General features: G+C 50.1%; 1 protein-coding gene across 4 annotated transcripts in view; it reads right to left on the bottom strand.

Moving 5' to 3' along the window:
- Positions 1-24,697, bottom strand: part of WDR25 (WD repeat domain 25) — a 141,596-nt gene that overhangs the window by 29,920 nt on the left and 86,979 nt on the right. For all 4 annotated transcript variants that reach the window (XM_047738982.1, XM_047738980.1, XM_047738983.1 and 1 more), the window contains one exon: positions 12,851-12,981. In XM_047738982.1, coding sequence (XP_047594938.1) covers positions 12,851-12,981 — 131 coding nt within the window. The remainder of the gene's footprint in view (positions 1-12,850; positions 12,982-24,697) is intronic.

Genomic DNA, 24,697 nt, shown 5'->3' with positions numbered 1-24,697 from the left:
GGAGTGAGTGAGTGATTCTCCTCATCACAGTTTTCCGCTTCCCAAGGAGCCTACGAAGAGCACGTCGCTTTTGCAGTCAGAACGAGTGTCTAGGGGATGAGCCCCCTTCTGCTCTCCAGGCAGGGGCACACGTATGTCTCCGGGTCACATGGACCCTCCCTCAGCTTAGATGGCCCTTCCCCGACCTTACGCCCAGGACCCGGCTCTCGGCCCGAGATCTCCAGCTGCTTCTTTGCAGACTGATTCCTCTCCTCCACCGTCTTTGGAAAATAACTGACCTACTCTTTTCATTAAGTGTCAGACCGACTCCTGGCAAACAAGTCATACAGTCTGGGAAGGTGTAAAGTCCTCTGCTGCCACCATGCCCACGCCAGTGCTGTGAGCTGGTGGCTGCAGGGAGGGCGTGGGGCAGGCCCCGTGCTGGGACCAAGGCCACCAATGGAGACAGGCCAGGCTGTGCAGAGCTGCCTGCACCTGGACAGGAGACTTGGGCCTGCCCTGTGGGCACTGCAAGGTCAGGAGGAGCTCCAAGTAAAAGGGGAATACACTCCAATTTGCATTGCCAGAAGATGACACTGCTGCGGGGTGGAAGAAAGAAGAGGGTGGGCAGGGAGTGGCACCAATGGCCCCAGAAGACAGAGTGAGGAACAGTCCCGGGGTGAGGCTGGGGGACAGGGAGGGAGTGGATTTCATCAGGTTGGGCAGCAGACAGAGGGGAAGGGACAGGACCACCCCTGGCTCATGTGGCACCCTGGTGCAGATTAGAAAAAGACACCCCGTTAGGTGGAGACCACCCCAGACCCAGGGCATGACTTGGCCAACAGAGCATGGGCTGGATTCCAGCCCCAGCCACTCCTCAGCTAGGAGCTTGTGTGCAGTGAACAACCTGCACAACCTTACATGTTCGCCCCAGGAGAGGAAAGCACAGGTATCGAGGTGGTGGGAGGAGAGCAATCCTAAACCTGCGACTGAGGTTTCTGGCTTGGTCTAGCAACTGGGTGGATCAAGGTGCCAACAGCTGGGCGTGAGGTATTTCCTGTAGCTTCTTTGAATCCTGTAAATTAAGAAGAAATCCTACACATGGCAGGTGTTCAGCAAATGTTCAGTGAATAAATGAATGAGGCGAGATAGATAATCAGACCTTTTTAAAGAAAACGCTTAAGTCAAAGACTATAATTAAAAACTGAGAAATGTGCTTGGTGTAGAAAGGGCACACAGAAGGTGAGAAGAGACATGTGCCCTGTCTTTCCTCTCTGAGCACAAAATAATGAGTGGAACACTTGGCGCAGCCTAATCACGGGATACACGGCAGCCTCCTCTCAGCACATCCTACCTCCTTTCTCAGCCTTCACGCCAGGCCTGCTAACACACACCAGGCAGTCTTCCTTGAGGGCAGTTTGGCGAGGCTGTGGCTGCCAGGAAAGTCTGTCCACTGATGGGGCACAAAGAAGACCCATGTGCTTATTAAACCCTACAGCCCTCAACACCATCCTGCACCCAGGAATCTATTTGCTGGGGCACGGGCTTGGGTTACAGGAACCTTCTTAAAGTCATAAAATCTTTGCAGAGTTAAGTTGCAGATTCACAGTAATTTGTTCCAGAAGTACTGCCTAAACCACTGACCCTGTGCCAACACATAGGAGGTCTGGAGGTGCCAAGCTGGACAAGACTGCCGTGTCCCCCAGCCTTCACGTGGCTCACAGGCCAGTCGGGAGATGGCACTGACAGGCAGCTAGAACTCAGACTGAGGGAGGGAGGGGGCATCCATACCAGTGGGGTTCAGGATCAGCTCCTGGAGAAGATACATGGTGGAGACTGCAGGACAGGCAGCATCCAGCCAGTAAAAGAGCGGAAAGCCAAGGCCAAGAGAAAAATACGCTCAAAATCCACATGGGGTCAAGTTGGAGAGTAAGCCCACTGCAGCCTGCCCACCCACTGATCACAGCTAAAACTCTGGGTAAAACACAGAAAGCAACTCCCTGAAGACTCTCACGGAGACGAGAAGAGGGGTAAGGACGTGAAGTGGCCGGCTCAGACATAAGCTGCTCTTTTTTGTCTCTTTCTCTTATTTTCTCTAACAGCTTTGACCTGAGAGCATGCTCCCAGTGGAGCCCTGGTGGCAGCTTCAAAATACAAAAAGCAAAAAAAAAAAAAAAAAAAAACCAGAAAGACACAAATCCACAATACTGGTGGGGGGCTCAGCTCTCCTCTCTCAATAACTAAAACAACAGAGACAACAAATCAGCAAAGACAGAAGAACTAACTGAACAACACCATTAACTAATAGGAACACACTGGCATTTACAGAATTCTCTACCTCAGACCTAACAACAGCAAAACACACATTCTTCCCAGGAGCACATGGAACACTCAGCCAAACAGACTGATAGTATCCTGGGCCATCAATGAATCTTAACAAGTGTTAAAGGACCGAATTCATGCCAAGTACATTTTCTGATCATAACACACTTACACTAGAAATTAATACCAGAAAGATATCTAGAAAATCTCTACACATTTGGAAACTAAATAATATACTTCTAAATACCCCACAGGTCAAAGAGAAGTAAAAAATAAACTTACAAAATATTTTGAATCAAACAGAAATTAAATACAGCATATCGAGATTTGTGGGATGCGTGCTTAGAGGGAAATGGGCAGCATTAAAATGCTTATTATATTAAAAAAACTTCCTATCAGTCATCTAATTTGCCACCTTAAGAAATTAGGGACAGAGAATATTAAACCCAAAGCAAGGAGAAGAAAATAAAAATAAGAGTGGAAATTAATGAAGTTGAAAGGAGAAAAACAGCACAGAAAATCAATGCTTCATTGAAACGATCAATAAATCTCTAGTTGTACTGATTAAGAAAAAAGGAAAAAGAAGAAAACCCAAATGCCAATATGAGGAATGAAAGAGGAGACAGAATCTAATAATAAATGACAGAACCTGAAGGATAATAAAGGTGCAACTACTGTGGAAACAGCCTGGCAGAGTCTTAGAAGGTCACCAGTAAAGCTACGCTACGACCTGGTGATCTCAGTCCTAGGTAGGACCAAGAGAAATGAAAACGTATGTACACACAAAAACTTGTACATGAACATCCGTAACAACAACGCATAACAGCCCAAACATGGCAACACCACAAATGCCCACCGTCTTGTGAATGGGTGAACACAAAGTGGTGAGGCATGTGATGGAATAGTACTCGGCCATGAAAAAGGAAGGGAATCCTGGCTTCTGCAATGACGTGGATGAATCTTGAAAACATGATGCTAAACAGAAGACGACACGTTGCAGGATTATGTTCGTACAAACTGTCCAGAATGGGCAAATGCACAGAGACAGCAAAAGCAGTGGTTGCCCAGGGCTGCGGGGAGCAGGAGGTGGAGGGGACAGGGGATGAGAAGTGACCTCTGAAGGGCACAGGGCTTCTTTCTGAGGTGAAGAAAGCATTCAAAACTGACTGCGGTGATAGTTGTAGAACTCCATGAATATACTAAAAACTAATGAATTGTATACTTTAAATGAGTGGGTTGTATGGTATGTGAACTACATCTCAATGAAGCTGTTACCAAAAAATGTAGTAAGTATTTAAAGCACAGTAAGATAAAAATAGATAGGGCATCAAACCCATGATTTCTTTGGATGCCATAGTTACAGCAAGCTAAAAAACGTTCTCAAGTAAAACAAATCATGAGTCAATTTCAATAAAAATATGAAGATTTCAAAAATCTCAAGAAGTGGTGCTCAGTGTAACAGATTATTTTAGTGACAAAATGCATTATAAAGGACTCATAAGTTAGAATTATATAAATATTATATTTATATAGGCATTACAGGTCCAGAATCAATACTTTCTATTTTCTGATATATCTTATTGCATTTTTAAGGGCAGAAGTCATCAAAGGGGTGTTAACAGTCTCAGGCCATCCCTCCTGAGCCCCATGGGTCTCCTGTTGCCACCCACCAAGCCCCGGTCACATGTCAGGTTTTAGGGAGGAGTGTGGCAGCCCCAAGAAAGGGTAACAGAGTGGAGCTGAAGAGAAAGGGCAGGCTGGGTGGCAGGTCTCTAAGTTCTGGATTCTGGGAACCATTCCCCCAGCTCTACCCAAAATTTTGGAGGACCCAGGAGACATACAGAGACCCCCCAGCCACCTGTGACGGCAGCCGGTTAGGTGGAAAGATCCACCACACATTGAAGAAACGTACGCCTTCAGGGGGGTTTCCATAGTGCCGCCTTCTACATCAGTTGCTTCTAGGGAGCTAGGACTAACTGGATTTTGTCATACCACATGCCTGGAGTCTGCTGGGGGCCCATAACATTTTTATGACATCAATAAACAAAATGTGCAATTAGGGGGAGGGAAAATTTAGAATAAGCCCTGGGTTCAGATCCATGCCCCACAGCGGCTGCCAGCCCCTGCGCCCAGTGCTACCCCCTTCAGAACAGCTTCCTCACCTACATCTTGGGGGCAGAAAGGCTGTACTCACAGACGTGCTGGGCTATGTTTTCAGGCCCGAGGCGGCAGGACCCACCACAGCCCTGACACAGGCACAGAGCTGCATGCAGCCGGGCTGAGTGAACAAAGCACACGGCACTCGCTGACCAGGTGCTGTCCTTACACACAAGACTCAAGTTTCACTCACGCTGTGAACAGGAAGCCCTGCCAGACTATGGAAGTCCAGCCACCTGGCTCAAGGTCTTGCCCCACTATTAGCGGGCCATATGCGAGCTGAATGCTAGACTGAACCTTTCTGAACCTGGGTGCCCTGCCAGTGTACTGGGGAGACAGCCGCCCCGGACTGCTGGGCACTGGAGGAGCTGGGACACAGAGGTCCTCCGTACAGGGGCCAGCAGGTGGCAGAGATCAGTACCCACTGCTGGCAGAGGCCGGAGAGCACCCCAGCCCCACCCCCACTCAATAGACGGGGCACCAGCAAGCCAGAAAGGATGGGCAGCCGCCAAAGTCACAAGGAGTGCAGTGGCCATGCTCCTCTCTGCACCAGGTTCTCCAGGCCCTTCCCCAACTCTTCATCTCTGCACACACAGTTTGGTTTGAGGCAAAACTTAGAACTGCAGAAAACACAATGAGTCCAAATAAAAAGTCTTTTTAATATAAAGCTGATGAAAGAGACAAATGGAAAGTAATCAAAACCTCATTAGGGCAAATAAATAACCTGCCCGCAATGCCACGAAAACCGATGGTACCGAGCCTGTCGCACGCTGCAGGGCAGAGACCCTACACGACGCCCCTCAGGACGCTCACCCAGGCCACTACACTAGACCATGGCCCCCAGGGCTGTGGTTCACAGCTCTGCCTCAACATAAGAATCACCAGGAGAGCTTCTGAACGTCACGCCTTGGCTGCCTCTGGACAGGGTGGGTGCTGGGCCAACAGTGTTCACTGATGCCCCCACGGTGCCTCCGGCCACTGCATCAGCCCAGGTCAGCAGCTAGTGGTGGCTCTGCCTGCTCACAGCATCCCCGCTCGGGGGAAGGATGCCCACGGTAGAAGCGTCAAATGACCAGATTAATGAATGGTGGCTCAGCTTCTGCTTCCTGGATAGGCTCACTAGATGGGATTTATAAAACTTGGTGTTGATCAGGGCTGTTATTCATGCACTAGTACCCCCCACCCTCCCACCCAGGGTCTACTATCAGGTCGACACTTTGCTAGGTGTGGGAAATAGAGCAGCAAATGAAGCACGATCGCTGTCCTCAGGGAGCTCCCCATTCTGCTGGGAAACTACACACACGAGGGAGAGGCTGTGGTAAGAGACCAAGGGGAGTGTCCAAGAAGTCAGGAGGGAGAGCCCGCAGCGTCCCCCACGGTCACCTGCATGTCAGGACACACACTGGCAGAGGGGCTGGAACAAAGCTCCAGGTGAAGGTCAAGAAACTAACACAAGATCTGGAAGTCAAGATGGCCCTTTACAAGCTTTATAAAAGAGAAAGAAGAAAATGTAGAACAAGCATTAAATATTGATAATTCGTGTCAAATCAGTACTACAGCAAAAGTGAGCCTGTCAGAGCCACGTAGTCATGAGAATTTATCCCGGAACTGGTGGGGGTCAGTGTTCTGGAGACCCAAACAGGTTTACGAATGCATCTGCAACTCTCCCGCGAGCCAAGCAGAACCCCGGCTCTGCCCACAGAAGGGAAGAGGAACCAGGGCAGAAGCCAAGAGCCCAGGTCAGGAGCCACATGACCTAGGTTTGCCAGAGCTTTTCTAATTTCCAGGGCTCGATCCTGCTCAAGTGAGAGGTAATTTGCTGAGGTTGGGATTCCGTAATTTAATTTTACAAAAAGGGTTATTCACTAACTGTGCAGTATGGTTCTGAAGCGTCTGTAGTTTCCTCACAAATTTGATTCATGATACAAGGATGGATTTAATACCTATGTTAACTTGGCTCAAATACATAGTCATCTTAGAGTGATTTTTGAAGTAACTGCAAAGTAACTGTCCTGAGCATTTCCCGCAGGCCCTGGAGAGCTGGGACCCTGTCTGACATCTCTGTGGGTCCACAACCCTCAGTCCCTGCTGCACGCAGAGCCAGGGACCCTTGAGGTGGGAGATAAGGGAGGCCAGTTACTGTCACCTACCAAACACCAGAGAGCACCAGGGCTCAGAGCCAGCCAGCCCCTGCCCGTCAGGACCACAATGACACACCTCACCTGACGCAGGGTCACCCAAGGTCCCTGCCTCCGTCCTTGCTTCCTGAGTGACCGGTTACAGCTTACTGCTGCTAGCCTCTACATCCCACTTGCTGGAGGGCCGCTTCGTCTGCACAGATCCCGGCGTAGCCACTGCCTCCAAGCTGGAGGGGTGCGGGAGTACTGCTTCAGGGCTCCATCACGACCAGAGGGACAACTGACTCAGGATACTACCTGAGCACCTGTCTGGTCCAGGCCCTGTGAGAGATGCTGGGGCACTGACATGACCCAACCTGGCCCCCCATGGGCAGCTATAATACCTACCAGCTGAAGGAACCCGCAGTCAAGTAAGAAAGCAAGGAGCTAACACTGAAACAGGTTGCAGACAGTGCGGATCGATCAAGGGTGAAAGCCAAGGGAGCTCACATGACAGAAGCAAGTAACCTCTGTGTTCAGAGGCCCTCTGGGCCCTGGCTTCTCAAAGTGCGGTCCATGGACCATCTGCCTCTGCATTTCCTGGGAACTTGTTAAAAATATAAGATCTCATGTGCAATGAACTGGATGTGTCCCTCCAAATCTGTATGTTGAAGTCCTAATCCTCAGTGGGATGGTATCTGGAAGAGAGGCCTTTGGAAGGTGATAGGGTTTAGATGATGTCATGAGAGTGTGGCCCCCATGATGGGACTGGCATCCTTCTAAGGGGGTGAAAAGATTGGAGTTCTCTCCCTCCACTCTGTGAGGACACAGCAAGGAAGAATCCCTCTGCCAGCCAGGAGGAGAGTCCTCACCAGAACCTGACCATGCTGGCACCCAGATCTCAGGCTCCCAGCCTCCAGACCTTTGAGAAATAAATGTCTGTTTTTTAAGCCTCTCAGTCCATGGTTATTATGTTCTAGCAGCCCCAACAGACTAAGAAGTCCTCCTCACCGCAGGCCTGCTGACACAGAATCTGCATCCTAACAAGAGCCCCAGGTGCTCGCCGGCAAACGGGCAGTGTGCAAAGCCATGCTTTATAGATGGCCTTGTCCTGCCCCTCAACTATACCAACAGGGAAATCATGGCTGAGAGAGACTGTAGTCTATGGGGTTTGCCTACAATCACCCAGCTGCATGAGTAGTACAAGGAGGCCATGAGCCCAGGTCTCCTGTAGTTCAGGCCAGCAGCACTGGAAGCTGGAGGGGCTTCTGGAGAGAGGGACCCTACAGTGACACAAAATCCAGCCCCCTGGCCTCCTGGACTCCAGGCGACACCCACGTTCAAGCACACTGCTGGAGGAAGAAGTCAGAGATCCCACTGGTGGTATTACGCCAGCTCGAGCACACGTGCTCAGCCGATTCACACAGAACACATCCTGCTGGCCTGCTGGAAATGAAGTCAAGGCACTCTGCCGTGATGAGAGATGTGCTCCAATCATCAAACCAGAGGCAAAGAGAGATCGTCCAAGAAAAGAAGAGAGGGAAGCCAAACAGCCCATTTGCTCTAATGAATTGGGCTGGCCCTGAGAAGTCCAGAATCCCAACATTCATCATCTGGCTCAGCTTAAGGATCATAAAATCATATGATTGGAAAGTAGCTTAAAAGTTATCTGTTCCAACTACTCAGGCTCCATTCTCTCAGACGGCGGCGGAGAGGTGGTCTGGCCCCGCAGTCATGCACTGGTGATGGGTTCTGTCCCACCACAGCACACTTCACCTCTGCCCTTGGAAACCTACCCCTTGCCTTCAAAATGCTGATTCACTTTGACCCAGTGATTTGAGTTCTAGGACTTAAGTTGAAGCAAATAAACATCAATACGACAGCACTAGAGGAACAGATGTGTCTTACAGACCTGGGTGGTCTGTTTGGAGATTATAATGATGGAGAGAAATGTGACTGAAGAACAGTTCTCTGGAAAAGACCTTCTCTGAGCACAAGGTCTCTGTAAGGACTTCTCTAATACATGGGGAAGGAAGGAGAAAGGGAAACAAGATAAAACCAGAGAGGGAAAGAAACCATAAGAGACTCTTAATCTCAGGAAACAAACTGAGGGCTGCTGGAGTGGAGGGGGGTGGGAGGGATACGGTGGCTGAGGGATGGACACTGGGGAGGGTATGCACTATGGTGGGTGCTGTGAATTGTGTAAGACTGATGCATCACAGACCTCTACCCCTGAAACAATAATATACTATATGTTACTTAAAAAAGAAAAAGAATGCCTCTAATACAGGGAGGCACAGGGGCTCCCACCTTGTCAGCCAGATCAGGAGGCTGAGTCTTGACAATCAATAGAGTGACAGATGTCACAGCCAGACCTATCCGACAGCAGGGCCCAGCCAGGTTCTGCAGCCCATGTGGTCTCTATTGTAACTACTCAGCTCTGCCACTGTAGTGTGAAAGCAGCTCCAAACAATACACAAATGAGTGTTTACAGCTATGTTCCAATGAAACTTTACAAAAGCAGACGGCAAGCCAGATTCAGCCCTGGGCTTTAGTTTGCTGACCCTGATCTCCACCTTCACATCTATTCATTTTAAGTGGCAATAAAAAGAAAAGAAAAGAATTATCCTCAATGTCCAACTTAGGGAAATGGTTTAATAAGTTAAACTGTTTGAACATGACCCATTCAATCCACTTTTATCAAGTGCTGGTTTATGCCAGACTCGGCTCTGAGCAGCAGGGATAAGGCAAGAAGGGAGTCAGCTAAGCGCTCTGCATCAAAGGGATGGACTGAAAATTCTTCAAGAGTTTGTGATAACAAGGAAAACCCTTAAATCACAGTGCTATGTGAAAAGCAAAATATAAAACCGTGTATAAAAATAAGACCAGGGACGTCCTGGTGACTCTGTCAGTTAGCTGCCGTCTGCCTTTGACTCAGGTCATGATCTCAGGGTCCTGGGATCGAGCCCCACATTGGGCTCCCAGTTCAGCAGGGAGTGGGCTTCTCCCTCTCCCCCTGCTTGTGTTCTGTCTCTCTCTCTCTCTCAAATGAATAAACAGAATCTTAAAAAATAAATAAATATATAAATATAAGACCAAATCAACGTTTTAAAAAAGACACACACATTTAAAACACACACACACATACCACACGGAAAAAGAATAAAGAAAAAAAGTATTACAATGTTACTAATGTCTACCTTTGGCTGACCCCACTATTCTCTTTACTTCTCTCTCTCATTTTTTATGTGATCACGGGTTACTCTTACAATAAAACAGTCCCTCCTGTCATATTTAAAAGGGGAAGCTGGTTTTGATTTTTGATTTTACTCTGAGGTCTGTGTCCCTCTTGCCTCTACCTGCAGTTTTCTCCACTGGCTCTGAGGGTGGTCCCAAAAAGTCAAGCTGCTTAGCCTCAGATGTTCATCCTTAGAGAGGGCCGCAGAGTTCAGCACCAGGGACAGCGCCACGTACACTGGCACTCCCTGGCCATCCCAAGGGGGATCCAGGAGGTCAGAGAGCCTTTGCCTTTCCTCTCTGGTCCTCTGGCTGTGCCCACTTGAGACACTCGGGCAACACCTGTCAGAGGAAACATAACTGAAGCAGGAGAAAGAGCTGTCTCTGAGCCTGCTGAAGCAAATGCAACTAGCCCTGTGACCCACAGTGAGGAGAGGCATTCGGATTGTTGGTAAAGAGGAAATAAAAACAAACATTGCACAGATCCCTTTACCCACATTATTAGCTTGGGAGAGACTCGCAAACATGCCAATACCAGTCACAGCAACATCTGCTTCTAATTGCCTCTCCCCCAGCTTTTTCAGAGCTTGTCAGATGGCGTCTGCCCTAGGAGAAAATCCAATATTTTTAACAAACTCTTAAATCAGATGGTGTCTTTGGTGAGTAATCTCTTACGTGTTCGGTCTTTGAGGCTAAAAACAGTAAGCACACCTTTAAGGGACGTGGCCGTCAGCAGAGGCTCAGTAATCGAAGGTCCCTCTTCAAACAGCATGACTAAGAGTTTCCAACACACGCAGCCCAAATATAAATGTTCCAGTAATTGTGTTTTTTTTTTTTTTAATCCATTGTGTCTACTCCTTCATGGGTAACTTTTCTCTCTTTTCCAAATATTTTTGTAAAAAGAAGTTTCTTTATGAAAGAAAAATATGAGACTTTTTTAAAAAGTACATCTCTCCATGCTTTAATTTTCCCACAAGATACCTATAGGCAAAACTACATATTCTTTAGAGAAACTGTTTCTGCTCTTAGGTTCTCAAAGCACCAGCAGTCCCTACTACCAGCCTGCTGGGAAAATATCTTCCTGCAGCAGCCAACTGAACCTTCAAATCTGGGAAGTCCAAGGTGGGGCAGGAGGCAGTCCTAGAGGGGAAGCCTTCAAGGCAGAACCTTTTGGCACTGTAGCAGGCCAGAGCTCTTTGGAGTGGGACCCCAAAGCTCTCTGAATCCCCTGAATCCCAAATGCAGGCGGACACTCTTACAGTCTGTACCTTCTTCTTTCAAAGTTTAGCTTAACATGGGTCTTATAAACTATTCTATATGATTCAAGTTGCTGGGTGCCTCTGTTAGACCAGGGCAGTGCTTCCCAGATCTTGAAAATAAGTCATCCTAAAGTCATGGGGCAACCCCAGAGGCAGCTTGGCCACGTCTCTTCCTCATTACCCCTCCATGAACTCATCCTCAGCCCTGGCTTCTCACTGCTAACCCAAACCAAGACTCACATGACTAAGAGCCTCTCTCCTCAGGGCCAGTCCTCTTGCCCAGAGCCCACGCCCTGCCAGGTCAAGTCGGTCACTGGTCCCTATACACACTTCATATTCCTACCTTCTACACGTATATACCCTGCATGGGTGCCTTCTTCCTTCATCCCTCCACTCAGTCAACCAAGGCTTGTCAAGTGCCTACTATTTGCCAGGCACCATTCTGGGAGCTAGAAGTCAACAGCAGACAAAAATCCCTCCTCGGGCAGAGCTTATTATGTTCAAGTAAAGGCAGACAGGCAAATATATAAAGATGTAAAATCCACAGTATGCCAGGTGGTGACAAAGGGTAGGGAGAATAGTGAGGAAGCAAAGGGGACTAGTAAATGCCAGGGGGTGACCATCAGGGTGGTCAGAGAAGTCAGAGAAGGCCTTACTGGAGAGGTGAACCGAACTGTGTAGGACAGAGGGAGGGAGCCTCTACAGAGAAAACAGGAAAAGAGCATTCTAGGTGGTAAGTGCAGCAGATGCAAAAGCCCTGAGGTAGGAATGTGCTGATGTGTTTTAGGAAAGGCAAGGATGATGATGGGGCTGGAGATGGTGAGAAGGATGTGAGGGAAGATCATGTGGGCCTTATCGGCCATTGCAGGGACAATGGCCTTTACTGTGAGCAAAATCAGAGCCTGGAGGTTCTGACCAGGAGAGGAGAGAAGCACATCTGACGTACACAGTGACAGTTGACTCTGGCTGCTTTGTTGAGAACAAACTGTAAGGAGTGGGGAAAGAGAGATACCGCATTGGAAACTACTGCAATTATCCCAGCAAGAGTCAACAGCAGCTTAAACCAGAGTCATCGCAGGATTTGCTGATGGTTTGGATGTGGGGGTGAGAGGAAGAGCAGAGACAGGGACGATTCTGATGGGTCTGGCCTGAACACCTAGATAGGCAGAGGTGCCGTTTTTTAAGTGGGTGAAGGCAACAAGAGCAGCGGCTTGGCAAAGGGTGGGTGTAGTGCGGCGGAAACCACTTCTGTCAGACTGATCATGACCAGCTTTTTAGTGCCAGGAGGAACGTGGTCTCTAAGAAGCCTTCCTCACACCAAGCTAAAAGTGCTCCCCCCTGAACTGTGGCTGCCCTTCCCTCACTGCCCCCCAAACTCTGTCCCTCCCTCACACACACGCACACAGGTGAAGACGCACACACATGCACACACACACACAAAAGTGCACACGCACAGTGCAACTCCACACCAGTTCTCTGCATCCAACATTATTCCCCTGAGTAACCCAAAAGCTGACTCATTTTATGCCATCTAGAAACATTTGCACACAATAGATGCTCAGTAAATGTGTTCAGTAACAGGTTACATAGAATCGCACCTCTGATGTTTCAATATTCTAACAACTCAAGAATGTTTCTATTATGGTGAGCAGTGATGAAACATGAATGGTAATTAGCCCCTCTCCGGGGTCCTGCACCTAGATGCCGGCCCACCCCAGGCAATCACACAGCCGTGGCAAGCTCTCCCTGGAGAGGCCGCGGAAGGGAGATGGGCATCACCTTGCCGGTCCTTATATCCCAAGCTTTGACTTCAGGGTGGAAGCCTCCACACACAAAAAGGCTGTGGTCTTTCGGATGAAATTTCAAGGTAGTGATCCTAAAGTCACTCTGACCACTGAAGACCTGGGTTCCTACAACACAAAATGGAGAAGAGTGAGTTAAGAAATACTCAATCACAAAACGAATACCTTAAAACTAGGATGCCATCTGACGCAGAGCTACGGGCAGACACCACCTATCTGGGCCCGAGGGAGCCACAAGACTTTCTGGAAGTACAACAGGGGCAGCAGCAACTTCGGCCTCAAGATCGAGCCCGCATCCCCACCCTTGATTAGCTGAACTCCCCAATGGCTAAGCTAATGGCTGGACGCATGAACGCCGCCATCTTTCCTGTGTTCCGTAAATACTGAGCATCAACTCATCTAAATCACACAATGCCCTACCCCTGCTCCACAACTGGAAGAAGCCAAGACTCGGGGAGATTACATAACATTACCAAAGCTGTACAATTAGTAGAGAGATTATTTACCTAGGAGTCTAAAAACGAATAAGCAGGATGCTCCAAAGTGGTCTTTTTAGGATCAGCTGTCTTACAATCACGACCTTACAACAATCCATGAGTGGTTTGCTACAGGGTGTGGCAAATAGGGGGTGTCGTGATACTCTGGGCAACAAATGAGAACATGACACCACAAAGCCCTGAGTGCCAGCACGGACAGACGGTGCGGCCAACTGCGGTCTCCCTGATTCAGCAAGACTCAAGACAGTCCTTGCCCTTTACCCATCTGTCGTGAAACTGCTGTCACGCACTCGTGTGCACGTGCAAATGTGCGTACATACACACATACAGTGTGAAAAATGTCTGTTTCGTCATCAGGATCTTTTAGAGGTCAGTTATATAAACAGGTTGGGCTCAGGGAATGTGGGGAATGGATCTCTGACCCTGAGCTCAGGTCTGCTGGGTTCCAAAGCGAGCCCAGGGCACTGGCTGTAGTTCTCATGTGCTCAATTCAATACCACTGAACATGTATTCGGAAACCAGACTGGCCTTGGAAGCCATTCTCACCACCAGCGGTCTCAGTTCTGCCTCTGAACATATCCCCAGAGGCCAGGCCATTCCGCACATCCCAGGCGCGGAACCTGCTACGCACCACACCCACCAGGAGCTTGAAGGTAACATCCTTCAGAGATGTCAGTGAGGGCTCCCCCAGCCCAAGAGGGACAACCCTGATTGCCCTCGGCTCACAGAAACTCCTCCGCTAGAGAGGCAGTGGGCAGTTAGAGACACAAGAAGCTGGTGCCCAAGAAGACAACCATTGTGACACCAAGATCTCAAGCATCATTTCCTCTTCTAGGAACCCAGAAACCATGTTTGCTCATTCATTTCAGAAAGCACTTCCAGCTGCCCTGCTTTGTGTTCAGGACCCCCACACAGTGCTCTTCCAGCTCACCAGGTAAGGAAATGAAAGTCATCGATTGGTACTCTCGAGTTACAGCAGGAGCCTTTATAAAACCAATTTGCCTAGATCCGTGGTCTCTGCACTCTTCCAACAGCATGCCTCATCAAGGAAAAGCCCTCAAGCACAGAGCTTCAAGAAGTGTGTTTGTTTGTAAGTTACACAATGTGCTACCATGCCAATAAATTATGAGCATTAAAATACCAAAAATTTAAAAAATGAAACAAGGTGGGATCAGGAGAGAGACAAACCATAAGAGACTCTTAAACTCATGAAACAAACTAAGGATTGTTGGGGGGTGGGAGGGATAGGATGACTGGGTTATGGACATTGGGGAGGGTATGTGCTATGGTAAGTGCTGTGAAATGTGTAAGCCAGATGATTCATAGACCTATACCCCTGGGGCAAATAATACATTATGTGTTAATTTTATAAATAAATAAATAAATAAATAAATAAATAAATAAATAAATAAATAAAATACCAAAAATAAACTACTTTAAAGGATGAGACAAGGACAAAATAACCAGCATTTTCAAATATATTTTAACATGCCATTTACTAAGTGCACCAACAAAGCCCTTTGAAATCATTAAATCAAATGAGTTACAACATTTTTAGAGAGAGCTACCGAACTGGCTCCACTTCCAGTTGGACGTAGGGAACTTTCAGTGACTCAGTGATTTGAAAGCAACCCAGTTACAGCTTCAGTTTACTCACTGAGGACTGTAAGAGCCAGCAACGACTTCCCCCAGCGATGCACAGACCTGGACGGAAGACATTCACCCTGGCATCAAGGGAGATGCTGTCTACTCCTACCCACCCCTGATCTAAAGGACTGTGTGAACATTTTGCTAGAGAGGCTCCGGCTCCCCTCCGCTCAAAGAATGGTTCCTGCGACTAATCAGAGAGGTATCACTGCACTTGCATATTTTTAACAACCAAATTCAAAATCCGCCAGAATTTTCACTTAAAGGATATTAAAGCAGACTAGAAAAACTACTCCCAAGTTAAGAGTGCAAATTTTAGCATTTTTAATAGGTGACACATTCACATAGTTTTTAGCAATAAAACTTAGAAAATAATGGAAACAGAAACATCAGTTTTCAAAACATTCTTCCCATAGTTCAAACTTCTTGGAAAGCAGTCACACTCTTGTTCTTTATTGAAGTGTCACCTTTTCCATGATGGATGATTGTGATTTTTTCCCAACATCTTCCAGGGGCCCATAGTTTGCAGTTACTTGCCATCAGAGAACACTGGGGTTTTGTAAATGAAGATTCTACGCTTCTTTAAGCTCAACAAGCCCCTAACTGTTGCTGAAACACGCAGTGCACAAAGATTTCCATGGTCATCCTATGTCACTGCAATGTTGCCAAGAGCCGGCCACTGCGTTATCATCTGTGTCGGTGACAGGACTACAAGCAACAGCATAGCTGTCCAACTCAAGGGGAGCAGTTAAGGCAAACGGGGGTGTCTGCTGGTGGAATGTTGAAAAGCTGCTTAAAACTGGAATGGCAAACAGTGCTCTCTGGCAAGGCAGACAGTGCCTGATACCTATTCTTGAATTACATAAGTATTAAGTAGGGATTGGTATGGACAGAGACTGGGAAGAGATTCACCAACTTGAAGTGAACTGTTCTAGGGGTAGTGAGATAACTTTTTAAGTTATACTAATATTGTTGTCATAATGTTGGAGTTGTTTTTTTTTTTTTTTAATAAATAATTCTTCCAAAAAGGCATTGGAGAGATGAGCAGACTCACAGTAGTCTGGGTCCTATGCGCCTCTGTCACCCGGTCCACAGACAAGCAACCCTCTCCGATAAACAAGAACTGCCCTCCCCAGGAATTAATCTAACTAGAAACCTGGTATTCCTTGAGCTTCCTCTTCTATCCTGCAACTCGTTCCAGCTACAGTTGGTGGTCAGAAACCACCCCTCATGCGCCCAGTTAGCAGCCACCCCCTCCTAGGGAGGATGGAGCCGAGGGCTGCCGCCCCAGTCTCCACACGCCCAGGCCAGGACTCAGAGACGCACACGCGGAGCTCTCAGGATGGGCCTCAGACCTGCAGCTCAGGCCTCGGGACGCTTGCTCCAGACAAGGAGCTAGGGGATCCGTGTGGGGGATGAGGGAAGGGACAACCATCATGTGCCCCCTAGATGGAAAAGGAGCACGTAAATGCCACTGTGGCCCCCACACCACCAAGAAGGCCCCAGCAGGCCAGAAATCTGTCTTCCTGACTAGAGGCAACCGAGTCCACTGCTGACTCTTGCTGGTTCAGATTCGCTGCCAGTCCTTGAGCCCAAAAGGAGAAACAGGCCAGGTGCCTAGAGGGACGTGTTCCTCTTTCCTTGGACCATGGTGTACTTGCTTACTTCAGAAATGGCCGTGAATTAGCCCATTTTTTCAAAAAGTGCAGTGATACAGTCTTGCCAACAATGGGGAAAAGATGGGTGGAAAGCGAAAGCTGAGTTGCTAAAAGATGAGGACCTTTTCTGCTAAAACAAACAAACAAACAAAAAAATGTATTTCTGCATGTTATTCTTTTTTTTTTTTAAAGGTTTTATTTATTTATTTGACAGAGAGAGATCACAAGTAGACAGAGAGGCAGGCAGAGAGAGAGAGAGAGAGAAGCAGGCTCCCTGCTGAGCAGAGAGCCCGATGCGGGACTCGATCCCAGGACCCTGAGATCATGACCTGAGCCGAAGGCAGCAGCTTAACCCACTGAGCCACCCAGGCGCCCTCTGCATGTTATTCTTCAACCTCCTAAATAGACTGAGAAGAAAATCTATGTCTCTTAAGTACTAAAATGTTCCTGGTTAGAAGGCAAGCTATGGTTTATGCCTTTTCTCCTAGTTTTGTTTGGAAGAACTGGGTCTTTGCTGTATTTGTTAAAAGGGTCCAAACTAAAAGATTTTAAAATTCTGGGGGCACCTGAGTGGATCAGTTGGTTAAGCATCCGCCTTCAGCTTAAGTCATGATCCCAGCGTCCTGGGATCGAGCCCTGCATGGGGAAATCCCTGCTCAGCGGGAAGCCTGCTTCTCCCTCTCCCACTCCCCCTGTTTATGTTCCCTCCCTCGCTCTCTCTCTCAAACAAATAAATAAATAATATCCTTAATAAGCTTCCAGATCTGTAATGAGAAACATAAAGGGAAGGAGGTCGAGCACAAGACTGTGGCTCAGAAATCAGGACCTCAGCCGCCATGGTCGAGCACTGTGCTCGGAGCAGGAGGTGGTACAGCAGAGGGGCTGAGAGCCACATAGACCCAGGTGCCATCCCAGCCCTGTCACTTCCAGGGGAGGAACCTTGCAGAGCCTCCTACACATAAGGCTGTCTGGAGGGCGACATGCAACATACACACTACATATTACACAAAGTGTTCCAGAGGACATGGTGGAGAGCAAACAACAAAAGGGAGCCTTTGATTGAAAGAAATTAAACCCATTACTGAATTCATCCTTGGTTAAATTAAAAGTTAAAACCAAAGGCTGTTAAGTTTTTAACAGCAGAAACCTTGAGAGGAATGATCTAGAGTTTCTGTTTTGAGACTATGAGAACACGATTCCCTGGGCTAGCCTTTATGTTTTGTTGTAGAGACATGGACAAAGGCTGGAGGTATTCGTCAGAGACGATCTCCAACCTGAACACCAGCCACAGTGGAGGTGAAGGTCCTTTCTCGTCAGATTTGTTCCCACTCTACCTTTTCACACATCGAGTACCTTGTTTGTCATCTCCTCTCTGGCGAGGCTACTTTAAGCACAATGACTAGTGGTTACGTAACCTTTAACCTTGAGACTATCTCTGCTTGTTTACATGTTTGTTATAGAAAGTTCTATTTGTTCACTGTATACTGCTTACAGGAAATTGAGTTTTAAAATATTTAATCCACTAACACTGGCTTTATTGATCTGGTTATAATGAACTCAACCAGTAGAAGAACCATTCAGATCCTCTTGGAGTTAGGAAAAATCACGTCTTTTCCTCCTTGAATCAATAATGATACAAATAAACTATAAATCGTCATTAGAGCAAAAATATGTTTAAAACAGAATGCAGAAACTCCATTTGTTCTCTTGACACTGCTATGACTACCCAAGCTCCCATCGCCAGTGTTGCTAAGACGAGGCAGTTGGTAACACTAGCCGGGGAATTCGTCCGAGTTTCCCTCTTCCTTTCTCAGGCAGAGACCCAGGAGACCACCCACGTGCCTGGGGCAACACCGCCTGTCCCCCTAATGCCTACCTTGGGGAACCCTATCATCATGCAGGGCTCTGGGTCCCCAAGGGTCCTCCTTTTCCACTCAGCATGTCTGGCCCCCAGCCTAGTTCCCGGCACACAAGAGACATCTGATCCAGGTCAGATGAAACCCAAGTATGGGTTCGCAAGAAAGAGAGGGGAAGTTCATGCCCTCCTCTCCAGGGAGATGGCACCTGCGACCTCCAGGCTTGCGTGCAGCTTGCACATGTCATGCCACAACGCACCGTGGTAGGTGTAAGTCGTCCATTTCACAGCAGGAGAAATGAAAGCTCAGGGAGGTAGGCCTTCACAAGGCCACACAAGTCAGCCCTGCTGGGAGGGAGGCTGGACCCAGAGCCCTGCTCTCTGCACCCTGCCCCGCCTGACTGCAAGCAATCTGTGACCTTTCCTTCTCCTCAGCTCTTTGTTCACGTCCACAGACTCGCGCACATGGAGGGAGGCGCTGGCGGGGAAAGCTGATGCTGTCGGCTTGTGGTGACCGCGCGTGTGTTCCAGGCAGGCGGTATATGACTCATTTCACTAAAATCAATATCGTTACACTCATCCTCTGGGAAGTACTTGGCCAGCTGTGAATCTAACCATCCTGATTCCAAGTTAACAAGAAAAGGGGCTTACTAACTTCCAAATCACACTCTGTGAATCAGAAGCAGCGGCCGCCTCGGCAGAGTCCTGGGAAGGGTCCGGGGGAGAGGTGACAGGCTTGCGTCTGCAGGTCCTCTGCGAGCAGTGGGGGCCTCCGGCTCGGCCCAGCGGGGCTCTCCAATCCGCAAAACCAGGGTTAAGAAAGTGCCAAAGCCGCTGTCCTGAGCCAAGAGAGCAGCGTGGAAGCCGGCGAGCCCCACTGACAGGCCGCGGCTGCCAAACAAGAGCAGGGGCATGGCGGTGAGCCCTCGTTTACACCACGTCTGGCCACGGCTCTTCGTTATCTGGACCTGGACAAGACTGAATTTTCTAAAATTAAAAATAAAAAAAAAGTTCTCAACTTGCAAACAAGGTGTGTACAAAAGTTTTGCCGCAAGCTGGCTTTCTGGGGCCCCACAAGCCCCGGTGCTCAGGCTCCTGGCCAGTCCCTGGAGGCTGCCTGACCCCGGGGGACGGCCAATGAGCACGCACAGAGATGATGCACCGCCCGGGCTGGGATGGAAGCCAGGGAACTAGCACCATTGAAGAAAACCCGCCTTTTCTCCACCCAGAGGGTGACAGCTTGGATGTGCGTGGACATGCAGCAGGACCTGCGGGCACCTTCCAAAGTGTGAGATAGGGGCTGGCAGGGTGTTTCACCGAAGTCCAAGAAGTCGGATTTAATATCCAGAACTATGGTAGTTCTGGATACACCCCAAAGCTGTACAGAACGAGGGGAGGAAAGAAGCCTGAGACTGGAGAGAACAACACTTCAGAGTGAAAGAGAAAGGGTGTGCATGGGAACGGGGCCGGTGTCTGGGGCTGAAGAGGGCGCAGCCCTGAGAACAAGCTCATCTGAAAGCAGGCCAGGAGCAGGGCGTCGGTGAAGGAATGAGTTTAGGAGAAAAACAGGTGGCTGAGGACGAGGGAAAAGCAGGGGAGTCAAGAGGGGGCCCGCCTGCATCAGTGGGAGGGAGCGTGGGCAGCTGCTCTGGGCAAGAAGGCACTGGAGGGGCAGCACCCGGACCAATGTCAGCTCAGCCCTCACTGGGCTCCAGCCCCTCTGAGACTCCGTGTCTCCATCCAGGCAAAGCCCTGGGCCCCAAGGACAGACAACACAAGACATGCCAGTACTACTAGGAGCTGCACGTGTGCCCTCCAGCCAGGGGCTCACAATGCCATTGGGGGGTGTGCCTTCCCACCTCCACAGACACCTGAAGGATGCCTAACTGAGTCTCTCTGAGCTGTACTAGGGGGACACACAGTCATGGCGCTCAAAAGCCAAAGAATGGAGAAGCCCAGGCACCTCCTCCAAGAGCTGGCAGGTGGCACCCCTCAGCACGAAAGGAGTCCCATCTGCAGCATCTTCTTTAAAGCCCCATGAACTCCTGGTCCCCTTCATCAGAGTTCAAACTTGGATACTCCTCGCCCTTGCCATGCCGAGCGTCCTCAGATCGTCACGGCTAACAGTTCTCCCACTGGAGCGGCGGCCGTCAGCAGCCAGAGAAGCCTCCTACAGAAGGCCCAGTCGAGCTGCGTCTCAGTGCGCCTTTCTCCTGGAGGCCCTGAGTTATCTCCACAGGAGGCAAGCCAGCTGCTGGCGGGGGTGGGGGGAGCAAGCAGGCTCCCGGAAGCACACAGTTCGTCCACAGCAGGGAAGCAGACGTGGCGGCCTCTGCCAGTCACACAGGCCAGAGGTGGACCCCGCTCTGTCCCTGCAGCTGTGAGGCCTTGTGCGAGTCCTGAATATTCCCAGCCTCGGGGTCTCGTAGGTCAGTGAAATGGGGATAGAAACACTGTCTTCAAAGGTTGGAGTAGAGACTAAATACATAATAAGCAAAGGGACTAATGTCTCTTTATTAATCTCAGCTTGATACAGGCCAAGCAGAGTGCTAGGAACCAGAGCCACATCACCCCAGCCAGGCCCACGGCGCACGCTGCCTATGGGATATTCCCCTTTCCTGGAGCGCTTCTGTGATGGGGGCCCCAAACACGATGACCAGAACGCACTTCTTGGACAACAAGAGCAATGGCCATGTGTGGGTCCCGTCCCGGCTGGCTGCTCGTCTGCGTGCCCCACAGCCTCCTACTGAAAGACTCAGGGACCCCCCAGAGCAGGAGGAGCTAACCAGGGGCTGGGGGAGCCCAGGCTGCTAGCAGTGGGTATCTGAGTAAAGAAGGCCATGGACCTTCTCCAGCACCGGGTGCCTGGAGGCTGGGCTGTGGGAGGTCTGGTGCGCACCTAAATGAAGGGCAGCTGCCGTGCATCACCAGGAGGAAGCTGTCAGCTACCACTAGCAGTATGTTGTCATGGAGAAGCAAAACATGGAGGAGAAGCTGGGAGAACCCTGGAAGGCCTGTTTTCTTCCCAGCCTGCCCCCCAGACCCACACAGGGGGGACCAGGGGCCACACCAGTAAGCCGGCTGGGGGATCATCGGACTGGGGGCTTTTGAAGGCAAGCCACCAAAGCCCAGCGACCGGAGTCTCTGGACACTCAGCAGCAACAAGGTCATTCTGTCCCACCATCTGAAGGGGTTCGGGGGGCAGTGAGGGACATCTTTTGTCACGTGCCTACCTTGGGCCAGGCATTCTGTAAAGCAACCACAAACACCATCTCAGCTATTCCCCTCAACCAGCCCACCACCAGCCAAGGGCAGCGCCCCCCTCCCACAAAGGCGGAAACTAAGTGGAAGGACACATCTGCTCCGCCATCCGTGCTCCTCCGGCATCAGGTACCTGGGACCAGGTGGCATTGCACAGACGTCCAGGACAGGCTGGACACACATCAAGAAAGCTGACCAGACCAAAGGAAGAAGGACAGGGTGCCCCCTCCAGCCAGGGCCCTGAGGGCTCCAGGGAGAATTTGTTGGCTCCTTTGTAGCCAACAAATGCAAAATAAGAGGCCCTGTGTACCTCTGAGGCCTGAACAGCCAGGCTGGGGGCAACTACCCAAGGGGCTGGAACCTGCAAGACACCAGCACCAGCGGAACTGAACTGAGCAAGGTCTCTGGGGGATTCTGAGGCGACTGGCCCATTTGATGTGCAGAACAGCTGACTCATAAGGCAGGCGACATTTGAGCCCTCATGGAGTCGGCCAGGGTTCCCTGAGGCCACCTCAGCCTAATGCACTAGAGACGTTTTGTTAGGAAGATTACAGACTGAAGCGGGAGCACCAAAAATAATGAATCTGTGAGCGGATTTTATTTAGGTGTTGATTCATGGTTGTCTTATAAGCCAACAGCCCGTCAGAACTATAAATTAACGAGATAAAATGTTGCTGGCCCTCCATATTTCAGGCCGGGTATTGACATTTTAGAAGCCACAGATTTTTAACTGTATTGATTGAGGACACCAGGATAAATGGCCTTGGCGCCAAATTCCCATTAACGACAATGGGCACCGAGTGACTAATTCCCAAAGCACTGCGTTGAGAACGCCCTGCATTGCCTTCTGCTGGCAGGGAGTTCTAATTAGATTGAAATGAAAAAGCCAAATCACCAAGGGCGGAAAGAGGCAGATCAAGTAAAAAGGAAAACCAGACTCAGTGATGAGAAAGGACGAGATGAGTCAAACCAGGCCGAGAGCCACAGGGGCTGCCCAAGCCCACCGACGTCTGCTGAAGAAAACCCTGAGAACAACCTGGGGTCGGGATGCAGAGCTGAGGTGGGAGGCAGAGCCGGGGGGAGCCCACTCGCCCACACTGGCGGCCACTGATGGCTCTCACTGCCCAGCACGCACCAGCCTCCACTCACACACTGAGCAGCTACTCCGGGCCAGCCCTGGCCAGATGATGGGAGACACGAAGACCCCCAGGACAGGCCCCATTTCAAGGAGCACCCACACTAGTCAGGGAGACAGACACAGAAACCAGCAACCCTCTTGGCAGGAGAGGCCCCATCTAGGGACTGGAGGGTTTCCTCAAAGGTAAGGTCCAAACCCCGAGACTCTCGCCCCCAAGGGATAGAAAATGTCCAATAAGCTCACCACTACAGCCCCCACCAGGTCCTGTCCACAGAAGGTACTCAGTAAGTATCTACGAATGAACAGAACTGAGCTCTCAAAAGATGAACTGGGGAGGAGTGCTGTTCCTGGGAGACGGGTGGAGTGGAAAAGTCCCCCATTTCCGGCAAAGCCCTGAGGACAGAGGCCGTGCCTTCCCTATACCACCCAACACAGCGCAGCGGGAGGAGCACACTGGGCCTGAGGCCACAGAAGCTTCTCTCCAGTGAAGATCTGCCACCAACTGGGTGAGGCATGCCTCCTCCCTCCTCCTGCTCTCTGCCCTCAGGTCACAGCCAACCAGCCCCGGACATCAGGGAGGACTGCCCAGAGTGCCATGATTCTCTTCTGCTCCAAACTGAGCAGTGGCCCCCTGCCGCCATCTGTTGTGGCAGTCCCTAACTTGTGAGGCAAGGAAACTCTCAACATCTAAAATTTCAGAACCAGCCCCCACATGCACACACACTCTCACACACCCACACACACAATGGCACTATCTAACATCTGTTGGTTGAGAAGATCCATTAGGACACAGAACCACTAGGAATCCATTGATGTTATCAAATGAACTTGTATTTGATTAATCCAGCATCACCGCCCCCTGCCAGTATGTGAAAAGCATCACTCCTTTACTCTGTGGGTGGGCGGCGCAGGTCCCCATGGGTGGTCAGTGACCCTGGAGTGGGGAAAAGTGCCTGGAGAACGCGTCCTTCACAGGCCAGGAACGGCGTGAAGCTCAAGCTCCTGTTCCTGCCCCTCCAGACTCACTGCCCCAGATCCCTGCACCCCGTGATTCCATGCACACCATGCGGTTCATGTTCCTGGAACAATTCTGTCCTCATTGTCCTGTCTACCGAGAACCCGCTTCGCTCTCCCTCAACCATACCCTCTTCACCTAGTTCCCTGTAGCCCCAGCTCCTGCCTCCGGGTGGGTTCCACTTCCTCCCAGAAGCTTTTCTTGACCTTCTAGGCCCAATGTCTTTGCACTTCTTATACCTCGTCCCATCACTGAGAACCCCCAGGGGACCTGGGACTCTCTCTGCACTTCTGTGTGCCACAGCAAACAAGAGCTTCCTGGGTGGCGTCTCCAACGCTGAGCATGGCTTACTGGGCACACAGGCACCCCGGCGAGCCTGGCAGACCCGTGCATGAAAAGAGAAGTCTGGTGGTGCCAGACCTAAGGGTGAGTGGGGCCCAAACGAGACCACGGATGGAAGGTTGGAGGGGAGCATCACCTACTGTAGTCATCACCAACTAAGTAGCACCGAACCCCTGAGCCACGGCCCCCTCACCGGCCCTGCGGGCTCATGGTAAGACCACAAACCACCGGGGAAACACTCCGTCGAGAAGAAAACCACCACACACTCGGCCCGGGAGAAAGGGCCCGGGATCCGCAACTGCAGACATGGCTCCACACACCACTTGCCATGCACCACTGGGAGGCTCTGAGCCAGCTCCTGGCTGCTGTGGGCCTCACGCTCCTCCCCTGTGAAATGGGGGAAAGAACCAT

Source organism: Lutra lutra, chromosome 7 (genome assembly GCF_902655055.1).
Source record: "Lutra lutra chromosome 7, mLutLut1.2, whole genome shotgun sequence".
Taxonomy (NCBI): domain Eukaryota; kingdom Metazoa; phylum Chordata; class Mammalia; order Carnivora; family Mustelidae; genus Lutra; species Lutra lutra.
This window is presented reverse-complemented; position numbering and strand designations above follow the sequence as displayed.